General features: G+C 46.7%; 1 protein-coding gene across 10 annotated transcripts in view; it reads right to left on the reverse strand.

Annotated features, from left to right (window-relative positions):
- Window positions 1-12,499, reverse strand: part of TBC1D30 (TBC1 domain family member 30) — a 96,573-nt gene that overhangs the window by 42,924 nt on the left and 41,150 nt on the right. For 2 of the 10 annotated variants that reach the window (XM_030548824.1, XM_030548827.1), the window contains exon 2: window positions 3,422-3,978. The exons of 5 other annotated variants lie outside the window; for them this stretch is intronic. In XM_030548824.1, coding sequence (XP_030404684.1) covers window positions 3,422-3,581 — 160 coding nt within the window. In that variant the 5' untranslated portion in view covers window positions 3,582-3,978. Of the gene's footprint in view, window positions 1-3,179; window positions 3,199-3,421; window positions 3,979-12,499 lie in introns of those variants that run through there. 3 more of the 10 variants (XM_030548825.1, XM_030548826.1, XM_030548830.1) reach the window with 3 other exon arrangements.

Consider the following 12,499-nt stretch of genomic DNA (forward strand, 5'->3'; position numbering starts at 1 on the left):
AGGAACCCTAGCAATCCGCTCACTAATCCACAGCACGCCAAAAATTGCTGTAGAGAAGCCATTTGACATAGGAGAATCTCCCCTTCCCCACTCCCCACTAAGTTAGTCAACCAGAGGAAAGCTGCCGCCACATGTTCTAACAGTGGATTACTACTGGAATGATATCCATCCTTTCAGGAGTGTCAAAACCTAGTACAGCCCTCCATTTTCTGTCTCATGAGCATCTGACACACATCAGGGTCATTGCTGAAATTGAGGAATGGGGTTTTGATTATTCCACCAAGACTTCTTACTTGGCTACCATATCTTTCTGTGCTCAAGTAGCCACGTAAGAAGTCTTGGTGGAATAATCAAAACCCCATTCCTCAATTTCAGCAATGAACTACTTCACGGAGACAGAAATATTGCACCAAAAGTTTGGGAACTCTTCAGTAGCTCCAAAGGAAGGATGCACAGGAAGGTTGTATGTTATGACCCCCATGTTCTTGGTGGCATGGATTAGTCAACTAGCCCTAACCCACCCAAACATTTCCAATCCAATCACCACAGGCTCGGACTGTACCTTCAGACCAGCTGCTGGAACCTCTTCGACTGATAGTGTCTGAAAGTGAGCAATGCTAGAATCAACGCCTAGGCTGTACCTAACCAGAAACTGATTTTGTGTCCTAAACAAAGGAGGAAAAGCCCTACAGCAGCTGGGCTCTCAAAATTTAGTGATGCAAACTTCAGTCTAATTGTTGGTTCAAAAACAAAAAAGCCATGCAGTTTTGTCCCACAACTTGTTTTATAAAACTTATATTCACCCATGTAAAGGGTAGTTAAAGCAGTATCCAAAGCAATCCTCTGTACAATCCACTACCGTAGCAACCACCGGGCACACCAGGACATAATGAAGTATGCAATGAAACTGGCCCCCAGAGGCTTCCCAACACATATGGATATCAGCAGATACATACAAAGCCAGAATGAGACCCCTTAAGTTTATTCAACAATGAGGCACAAAATGTTCAAATCCTCCCTGATCTCCAGGATGATGATGTGGTAGCAGGTAACCCCAGCTATGGCATCACTGTGCTTCCTGCTAGCAGCTCACTTTGGGACTACAGAAATCCCACACCACCACTTAATCCACTGCTGGATGTGAGATGGTGATGTGCTTCTGGTATCAGCTCCTCTACCCTGCCCTGGGGATGAAGGATGGGTGTCACAGCTGCAGGCAGGAATCTCTGTGCAATTTATCTACAAAGCTTGACAGAATAATGGCAGTGTCTCCAATATTAGGAGGCTACTGCATGAGCTGGAGTCAGCTGGGGGCAGGACCCACAGAGCAGTTGGGACCTTGGGGCATATTAAAAAAATATACAATGTCTGTTAAAGAACCCTATTTTTGGTAACCAGCAGCCCTAAGAAACAGGTTATCCACAAGAACTTTGTAATATAAATATATTAAGCAACCAGTTCTCCAACATAACCAGAGACCACCCAGAATTGCTCTCAAATACAGAAGAAATCTTGCTTAAGTTATCAGCTTACTCACTTTGCACTTGAATTCTCATAAGGCACATTGTATATACACAATAGGAAACTGCACTTTGCAAAGTACGGTGTATTGCTTTAAATTTTAATACTCATTCATGAGACATTAGTTAAAAATAATTATGTTACAGTTTTACTTCATGTTCATGATAACCTGCAGACAAATTAATGTCTCAGCTACAAATGAGTGTTTATACATTAAACATCTATTATTAAGTATATGTATTTTGAGTATTTTATAAAAATAAAATTATTTAAATATAAATATTTTCAGTGTTTTATAAACAAAACAAAATTTTGGAATCAAATAACTGAGTCCACTTGGCTTTCTAGTAAGCTGCAGATCCACCTTTGTTAAAGGCCACCTTCTTAAAAAACCTTATTTTGTTGGTCCCCTGAGCAGCCACTTAATAAAGGTTTCACTCTATTTGAAAGGGAAGTAGTTTCTAAGAAAAAAAACAGAGGTGCAAAGTTGATGACTGCCCCTTTAAGAAAACAGTCTTCTTCGTGCATTTAGGCAATATACTTCTTCAAAAAGCAGATAGGCCAAGGGAATTTCCCCAGGTCAAGTGCTCCCAGTAATGGTGGGGAAATGTGGAGAGCAGGGCTCTGAGAGCATGGCTGAGTAGTACAGAAAGTGGAAGGGAGGGAGGGAGAAGATGAGATTGCTCAGCTGCAGGGAGCTCTGCCATGCAGAAGGGGATGAGTGATACAAAAAGACCCACCCAGCTACAGTGTGGCTGAACTGCTTTCACAAAGAAGGATGGGGTAGCAAAGCCGTGCAACGCAAAGAAGAAAGAAGAGGCTAGGGGGAGGGAGAGCAGGCACAAGCCAGATGGGCGAAGAGCCAGGGCAGGGCAGCTGGGCCAAGAACCGTTCCGAGAAGGTCGGGAAATGAGCGAGCAGAACTGCGGGTGGCATGGCCCAGTGGGGCAGGCCTCCCGATAGACCGCACACTGCTCGTGGGGCTGCTTCCGCCCATCCACGCCCAAGAGAGGGGTGGCAATCTTCCCTTCTGGGAGGGCCCGTTGGCCGGTGGGTCCTGCCATTGCTCCCAGGCGGTGAGGTCAGCCCTCAGGTACCACCCCCGCTGCCATGGCCCCACGTTCACGTAGTGTCTCTCCCTGTCCTGCTGGGTTGCCCAATGGGGCCCGTCACGCAGGGGTGGCAAAGTGCCCTCAGCCATTCCCCACAGAGCTGAGGACTCTCATTCGGCGGCAAAGCGCTGCCAGTGCGGGCAGGACCTGGCCTGGCCTCACCCCCGCCCGCCCCGCAGAGCGGCCTCAGCAGGACACGGCGATTCGCTGGCGCGTCCCAGGCCGGCCGGCCGGACCGACCCTCAGCAGGGCAGGAGCTGCGTGGCCGCTGCCCAGGGCCCGCGCCCGGGAGCTTTACGCGGAGTGGGCGGGGAAGGGACCGTCCCCTCTCGGCAGCCCGACGCAAGCGGCACGAGGAGGATTTTAATGCAGACGCCGAGTGCAATCGCTGCATCACGCCAAGGGGCCGCGCCGCCTCTCCCGGCACAGCCCTGCAGAGGCTGCGGCTGACAGGGAGCGGCCATTTGCCTTGGGCACGTCCTTGGCAGACACGCCCGAGGCACCCCCGGTCCCACATCCCCCCCCAGCCCCGCGAGCGGCGCCTACCCGGGGATTTCATCTCCGTCCTGCTCCCCGGCCGGGAGACGCGCGTGTCCGTGACGGGCAGCGGCCGCCCGCGCTCCTCTCCGCCGCCCCACACCGCTCCCCGGCCGGGGTAAGCCTGGCTAAGAGCATTAGCCGAGCAGCTGCTGCACAGAAGCGCCACTTTCAAACCCAAGCCCAGGGGCCCGCGGAGCAAAGGGAGCCCGCCGAGGTCCTTCCCCCGCCCCGGCCCACGCCCACGCTACCTGGCTCCAAGGTGCAGAGCAGGCGGGGAGCCGTCCTGGAAATACAGCTCCTCTTCTTTAACACATTGCTCAGGATGGTGCCCACGCCGCCGCCTGTGTTTTGCCTCTTTAAGCATCTTCCCCCACGTCTCAGGGAGCCCGTCAGCTTGTCCTGTCTCATGGGTGCCCACGGGGCTGAGACGAACCATCCACGCTGTGCCAGCAGCGGCCTCTCCCCGGCAGGCGCAGCCCAGCTCCCCCCGTGACGCAAATTCAGCTGGAGTTCTGCGCTATTCCCCGCTTTGCAAGGCTTTCCTTTGGGGCCGAAATCTCTCCCAACCAAGGCATTAGGGCAACAGGCGGGCCGGTCTGCGAGGCACTACACGGAGCCAGGGTGCAGGGCAGAAGCTCTCTTTGCTGGAGGACATCTGCAGTGCAGAGACAGCACAGTCGAGGTGCCGAAGAGAAGAAGGGGGAAGCGAAGCCCGCCCACAATCCCTCCCAGCATCACTTACTGAAAACCCAGCGGAGTTCCCTCCGCCTCCTCCGGCACCACCTGGGAACAAGCAGGCAGCAATCTAAAGGAAACAGGAGCTTGGTTTAAAAACAACATGGATCTCAAGAGTAACTGGATTGCAGCATCTATCAAAGAGCTTATCACAGTAACATAGGAAGGGTTGGGAGGAGCAGCACCACTAAACACTTGGGTACATTGGTGTGCTATGCATAAGCACTTTAATAGTGCAGGAAGGCAGCTGCTACTGTCTCTGCTTTGTAAACAGATAGCCAGCACAAGCTATAATGACATGTCTAAGAATCTATATACCTATTCTTTTTCAACAATGGTCAAGACTGATATTTCTGCAAAGGATTAATAGCAGTTACACTCTTACAAGCCCAGCTTAGAATGTTTTAAAATCACTCTCAGCATTAAATTCCAACCTAAATGCATAGAAACACATATGGTATGTGCTGTATCATCACCCACTGATGACAGCCCTCCTGAGAAAGAGGCTTATATGTGCTGCAATCCCCTGACACAATGAGAGGAAGGATGCTACAGCTTACTCCTTTCACCAAGTACTCCAGTCCAATCCTGGAGGTAGGGAGCCTGCCCAGAATGTCAGCTTGAAAAGGTTCAGCTCCATTTCTTTGCCTTTCTATGTTTAACACAATTATTTTGTTTCAGGAGAAGATCTTTATAATATCAACCTCCATGTATCTGAATTGGAACAAAGTTTACTACTACAGTGATACATCATATGCTAAATTCAAAAACTGTACTCTACCCTGTAAGCGTTGTTAAAATTTAAATTTGAAAATTTAGCTATTTCCAACAACATTTTAAGAGGGCTTGTTATACACATAAGGAGTAACTCCACAGAATTTCACTTCAAACCAGATTTTGATATAATGGATAGGGAAAAAGCACTTCAAACAGGGGTAGTTTTTACAATTCTTGCTGTTCTATTATTCAGTGAAAGGTTAATGGATTTATGTCAGTTTAATTGCATGAATCTCAAAAATTGAGTTACAAGTCATTCCAGATACTAACACCTGCTTCTGATTGCACCTGCCAATTTTTGTTGTTTAAAAACTTAAGTTTGCTATTTTTTAAAATACATTTTTATCTCCCTTGTTTCTTTGTGAAAGACATACAAATAACAGGCAAACTGACACAGTTAAACACACAGGTGAGTGAGGTAATATCTTGTATTGGACCAACTTCTGTTGGTGAGAGTGGATAAGCTTTTGAGTATACATAAAGGTCTTCTTCAGTTCTTCCCAGACCTGAAGAGCTCTGTGTAAGCTCCAAATCTAGTCTCCCTCACCCGCAGAAGTTAGTCCAATGAAAGATATTACCTCACCCACTTTGTTTCTCTAATATCTACTCCTGGGGGAATTCTGTGCCAAAAAACATAAAAATTCTGCAGATATTCTACGTTATAAAATTCTGCATATTTTATTTGTCAATATAACACAATAAAATCCCTCTGGTTTCACTTATTTCGGTAATTTATTTAAATTGCAGTACAATGGATAGAGAATGGGAGTGGGGAGCATTGGAGGAAATTCCCAAACCCCCTCACCTAACAGTAATATAACGAGGTTTGACCATCTATTTCTAGTTAGTAATGAACAAATATATGCAGCCATATGCTCACTGTTACATTATAGGTAAGGCTGTGAGTTTGCCAGTGGGAGCTGTGAAGCCAGCTCTCTGGGCAGAGACTGCACGCAGAGCTGCCTGGCCACATCTCTGCCTCGCAGCTGAGTGAGGAGGATGTCACTGCTTATGGGGAGCCCCCTAGTAAGTGCCTCCCAGAGCCGCCTCACCCCGTCCCGTTCCCCAACCCCTTGTCCCCTCCCACAACCAAACTCTGCTGCTGCTGCTGAACAGGGGGGAAGATCCAGAGACAGGTAGGAACCCTGCCAGCCCTGCCAACCGCTCCCTCCCCCTGCCCGCAGCACCAGCGGGGGTCCTGGGACAGACACTGCCCCCACACCCCGCAGCACCCAGGCCACCCTCCCTCAGCACCCACTTGCCCCCAGGTAGCCCCGCTCCACATTTTAGTCATAGATATTTTTAGTAAAAGTCATGGACAGGTCACGGTCTGTGAATTTTTGTTTACTGCCCATGACCAGTCTGGTCTTTTACTAAAGATACCCGTGACTAAAACATAGCATTAATTATAGACAACTGAAGAGCAAGTGAGGGCTGGAGAATTAAACTCACAATTTATACTGGCTACTGACCATCTCCAGAAAGGTCAGTAGCAAACAGTTTATGGAGCACAGTCTGATAGGAAATTATTTCAGTCCAAAAATTTAGACCAGTTCTAATTACTAAAGCACCATAAGAATTTATAAGGCCATACTGTCCTTTACACCACTCTGGTAATGTAAAGGAGCCTTAAACTTTTACACCTGTTTTAAACTCCTGAGGGAATTCACAAAGAAAATTGGAACAATTCACTAAGCAGGCAGGCTGCTACATTCTGCTCTGCCTGAGGGGACAGTGCCTGTCCCACGCCTACCTCCTCAGAAACACCCTGAAGCCCTGCTCCTCCATGCCAAGGATGCTGAACAACGAATGAGAGGGATAGAGTTTCTCTCTCCTTACACACACCCACGACTGCACCTCAGGTGGTGATTTACGTCTCTACTGACTGCTCTAGTGCCTGAACCAACCCGCCTGTGCTGCCAGGGAGAGAACCCTGACCGCTCTTGCAGCTTCCCTTTGATTCCACATCAGAAGTCATTTTTCTGCAGGGAAGCAAAGAAATCTGCTAGGGGACATGAATTCTGCGCATGCGTAGTGACGCAGAATTCCCTTAGGTGTAAATATCCCAGGACCAACACAGCTATAACACCACGCATACCACAATGTAGTTAAAAAGCAAAGCCAATTATACATAAAATGCTGTCAAAGCAAACAAACTAAAACAACGGATATTTTTTCTAAATTTTCAGCATAGTCATTTTACGTGTTACTATTAAAATTTCAGAGAAGTGATTTTTCATCATGTTCCTTTAAATAGTTTGGTTTTGTATTAAAAAAAATGCTACATCTGTGCTACAAGCTTATACATTAAGCAGATAATTAAATCTATACATTGGTGGTTCTTTTTAAAAAGTGACCCTTCCCTACCGATATAATGGATGACTCAGAGTTGCTTTTTATTTCAGTGCCAGCTGGAGGAGATGATTTAGTGGTCAAATCATCAAGTCTTAAATTTATCACACTAACTAGGAACTCAGATACCACAGAGATGGTAACGCTAGGAGTGTCTCAAAAATAGAAATAACTAAAAATCTCTCACTTGCTTCCTTTCCTCCTCCAATCCCTGGAGCATCACATCAGGGTCAGTCTTTCATCCTTCCAAAGTAGGTAAATTAAAGACCATTTAGTTTTACTAGGACATCCTTGGCCAAAATGTATGGGACCTGGCTTGGGCAGATAGCCTGGCTAATCTGTAGGGAGAATTAGTCACCCTATAAAACTGAAAATATATTTATGTAACACTCATTTTTCAAACAATTACAAACTGCATCCCCTAAAAGTATCAATATTTAATTTTTCTAGGCTAGTCAATTGTTTTGCCAACTAACTCAGACAGTGTCATTTTAACTCATTTATTCTCTGGGTCTGTCACTAACAACCACGGGCAGTTGGCCTCCATGAAGACTGGGACCAGAAACAGGACATGTATTCTATGGGTCAGGACTTGGCCACTTCTAAGGATGGGGAAGCCATTCCATTAATGTCTGCCAGCCCACTTCTCTTCCCTGCTCCCCAGAAAAACACAACAGCAGCCTTTAACAGCAGCAGACAGATAAAATGAAGAATAGTCATACTTAATGGGTTTGATGACTTGGTGGACCAGTAAACAAAATGCATTACAGTGATTCAGTTAAGCCTCTCGCCAAGCATATAATTTATTTTAAATGAAGCTTAGATTCTACAGGAGTGGATGGCATTGGTCCCTTCCCACACACCAGGCAAAGCTGTTTACTTCCCAGTGGCAAGGCCTGCTCTTTACTGTTCACTGATTGGGATTAAGGCTGCGATTCTCTCAGGAGGTCGCAGAAATCACAGATTCTGTGACTCCACAACCTCCGTGACTTCCGCAGCAGCTGGTGTGGCTGACTCCAAGGCTACCTGAGCAGCTGATCCCGGCGCCAGCTGCTCGGGCACCCCATGGTCAGCCATACCAGCCACTGCTGGAATGTACCAGCCACTCCAGCTGCTGCTCAGGAGGCCTGGGCAGCTGGCTCAGGGACCACCTGAGCAGTGGCTGCTGTCTCTGGTCCTGCGCACTGTCCAAGCAGCAGTCCTGGGGGCAATCCCAGGGAGTGCCTGAGCAGTGGTCTCAGGTGGTACCCCAGGGCCAGCCGCACTGGCCGCTGGCTCCGGGAACTGCTTGAGCAGCAGCCAGTGCAGCTAGCTCTGGAGAGTGCCCAAGCAGTGGCCCTGGGGACCACCCAAGCAGCAGTGGTCCCAGGGCAGCTACAGCAGTGGCCCTGGGATGCCTAGAGGCCATTCAGAGATCAGTCCCCGGGAGCAGTGGCTGGGGCAGTCAACCCCCAGCAATGGAGCAGGGCCCCCCAAAGCCGGGGCCCCCTGAAGCAGCGGGGCCGCAGAAATAGAGATTTAGTCAGGGGTATTTTTGGTAAAAATCATGGACAAGTCAGGGACTGGGAATTTTTGTTTTTTATTTTATTTATTGCATGTGACCTATCCATGACTGTTACCAAAAATACCTGTGACTAAATCTCAGCCTTAATGAGGATCCTTGTGGTTGCAGACACTTTGAACCTGGTACACTTCTGCAATAGAGCATATAATCTGCTGGCCTGCTCCACACCAAGGCATACAGATTTCCTGTGTTTCTCAGACTTCGCTGCTTTGCACATACACTGCAGCATCCCAGTGAGGGGATAAGTAACAAAACTTTGGAGGAGAGAGAGACTCGCCTATCAATGCTTTTGGATCCCACTGGTGGTGAAACTACTCAGAAAAATATACCCCTTAATCTTTATTTGGCAATTTCTGGGTTAGAAGACCAGCACTTAAAACAGAGGCCGCCAACCTTTCAGAAGTGGTGTGCTGAGTCTTATTTATTCACTCTAATTTAAAGTTTTGTGTGCCAGTAATACATTTTAACGTGTTTAGAAGGTCTCTTTCTATAAGTCTATAGTATATAACTAAACTATTGTTGTATGTAAAGTAAATAAGGTTTTTAAAACGTTTAAGAAGCTTCATTTAAAATTAAATTAAAATGCAAAGCCCCTGGACCAGTGGCCAGGACCTGGGGACTGTGAGTGCCACCGAAAATCAGCTCACGTGCCGCCATCAGTACGTGTGCCATAGATTGCCTACCCCTGACTTAGAATCTCTCCCACATTTAAACATCTGATGAAAATACCTACACACAGAGAAAATATCTGATATTAGGAGTTCTTAAATCTAGTGGCCAAAGGCATAGCAAGATCCAGTGTCTGGAAGTTGAAGTTAGAAAAATTCAAATTGGAAATAAGATGGAACTTCTTAATATGGGGGCAATTAGCCATTGGAACCAAGGAAATTGGTAAATTCATATAATTTTACACAGAGATTGGATAGCTCTTTCTCAAAAGATGTACAGACAGGTATTGGGCTTGACAGCATTCACTGACATGATAGGGAAGAATAAAATTTTCTATTATTTATATTATAGTAGCATCTAAAAGCTCCAACCAAGATCAAGGCCTCATTGTGCTAGGCACTGTACAAACACAGTGAGAGACAGCATCTGCTCTGAGGAGATTACATCTAAATAGTCAAGACAAACAGAATGTGGGAGAGAAAACACTGAAGAATTACTGGATGAAATTCCATGGCCCACGTTATGCCAGAGGTCAAACTAGAGAATAATGGTAGTCCTTTCACATCTTAAAAATCTATGAACATTTAATTGCTGAGCACTGGCTAAAAGCAGCAAATGAGATTTATGCTGATTCCCTCTTAATTAAGTAGCAGTAACTATTTGTTTCCTGGGAGATGCCATTATAAAGCAGCTGTCACAAGCAGCACTTACTGTAATAATATTTTAAATTTCTATAGCACCTTTCATCCCAAAGCATTTTACAAATTCTATACATACAGCATCACTCAACTGCACTTGCCTCTGAGAGAAGAACAGACAATGGACACACAGCATGGTGTACAACAGTGGAGGGAGGGGAAATTCTGTATAACACCAGGGCAAATTCTGCTTGTACAAAATACACCATAGGCCCTTTGGTGTGCACAGAGAATGGAAAGAATTTCAATGTGAAATCATAGGCCCTCTGAAGTCATTGGCAAAACTCACAGAGATTTCAACAGGGCCAAGATTTCACCCTAGTTTTTGTGGTTTTGTCTGAGAACTCTACATAACAGATTGAATGGAACTCAGAAGAAAGAAGGGGTACGCCAATCTGAGGCTGCCAGGAGACAAACTATTTGAAATGTGATATTTAAACCAACCTCTTGATTAGATCATAAAATGTTTAGCATACAGAGATCTATATATACTTCTGCCAAATATGTCTCTTTCCCAGAACCCTGTCTTCTTCTCAACTCTAAAAGCCTCCCTCCCTCTCACCTGTCCATGCTGTGTGGAAGACAGGAAGCTAGGATAGAAGGAACAATGTTTGCTCTCCCCTGTGTAGTCGTATTTCTTCCTCATACAAGCTGTAGGGGCACCTGATAATACTTTAATTAGTATTGATACCATGTCTTAAAACTGTAATCTTCTTATTTCCCCTATGAGGGTAGATATCTCCATTGTACAAATGTCAGGACTCTTGTATTGAACCCATGTCTGCAGATGAGGCTAGAGACACAGCCAATGTGCCATGGCGATGAGCTGACCCCCCACCCCGACCAATAGCCTTAGTGCTAAAGGCCTACAGGGGCCACACCCCAAACCCCTGATTAGATGGGCAGTCAGCACTCTCACTGGGTACCTGGACTGTATCAAGGCCCCAACAGGAAGCAGAAGCTGAGTAATAGATCAGTGCTTACTCCCCAGACTGCCTTGCCAAGCTGCTTCACCTGACTCTGCCTTGTTAATTGCTGCCTCATCCGACCCAGTCCCTTGGAGTGGATCTTCTAGCTATGGACCCCTGCGAGAACTCTGACCATTGCCCCAGACTGCCCCTGATATAGACTGACCTGCTAGCTACCTGACCATCTGCACACACTTGACTACTGCTCTGGACTGCCCCTTAGCCACCTGGCATTACAACAAGTAAACTGAAAGACAGGTTTAAGGATTTGCTTGAGGAAGGTCATTGTGGGCTAGCAGATTAGAACTTAGTTAATCTTGGTTCTGCCACCAAGTTACTGTGTCCTTGGAGGCCACCTGCCCTAGACAAATGCCCTGAGGGAGAATCACTGCATGATTTCCATTGCTTCAGCATGTAGCTGTGGGCTTCTTCTTCCCCCATGGTCATCTTGTTTGACTGACTCAGGACGCGGTTCCCTTCAGCCTGGACTGGAAATTTCGTAGCACCAGCTTGACTGCTCTTAGCTCTAGGGAGGGTTACGCTGTGGGTCCTTTCCTCTAAGTTCCAGATGCCTTGAGCTGTTTGGGTCTCCCCAGGTGTGCTCGTCAGCCCTCTAGGCTAGCATCAGTTGTGACAATCCGGGGATCTGGAAGGCATATTGGCATGCCCTCGTGGACACTGCACTGGGCTAACCACCCGTGCCGGAAACCTCACTTTATCTCTCACACATTCCAGGAAGTGGTCCCATACCTTTAAAATGAAGTCTTGAAGGTGCCTGTTGTGAGAATGAGCCTATGGAATGATCCCTATGCACAGTATTAGGAGATTGAAGTCTCAGTGCTAGCAGTTCCAAATCAATGCAAGGAGGTTTTGAATCTTCTGGAACCTCTCTAGAGACGGATATATCCTTGCTATCAAGATGCCTGTGTTCACTTCCAAGTGAGTTATTTGGGTGGATGGAATCAAGGAGCTTTTTTTGATGTTGATAATAAAGCCATCCACCTGCAGGAGATTCAAGGTCAGGGACGTAGCTCTGCGTGTCCTTGCTGGGGTTGGAGCTCTGATTTAGATTTCATCGTGGAAGTGGTACAGGAAGATCTCCTGTGACCTGAGTCTGACTATGATTACCACCAACATCTTTGTAAAGACCTGGGGGGGGGAAGGGGTGTCGAAGGACAAGCCAAACGTGAACATCTGATATTGATAATGCTTATTACTATAGGCAAACCTTAGGAATCTGAGATGGCAGGGTCTGATCAGGATGTGGACGTATGTATCCACCAGATCCACTGATGTCGGCAAATACCCCTGGGGCAAGAATGACACTGTAAAGACTAGGGTCTCCATCCAGAATTTCATTTTCTTCATCTGCTTGATGAGCTTTTTGAGATCTAGAATGGCTCAGATTTCCCCCTGAATGTTTCTGAACAAGAAAGAAAATGGAGTAGAACCCTGAGAATCTTTCTTCTGAGGGAACACTCTATTACGCCGATATCCAGCAGGTAAGAAATGTCATTCTGGATTAGACTATGCTTTATGGGGTCATTTGGGAAGGGAGACTCA

Source organism: Gopherus evgoodei, chromosome 1, assembly GCF_007399415.2.
Source record: "Gopherus evgoodei ecotype Sinaloan lineage chromosome 1, rGopEvg1_v1.p, whole genome shotgun sequence".
Classification (NCBI taxonomy): Eukaryota; Metazoa; Chordata; order Testudines; family Testudinidae; genus Gopherus; species Gopherus evgoodei.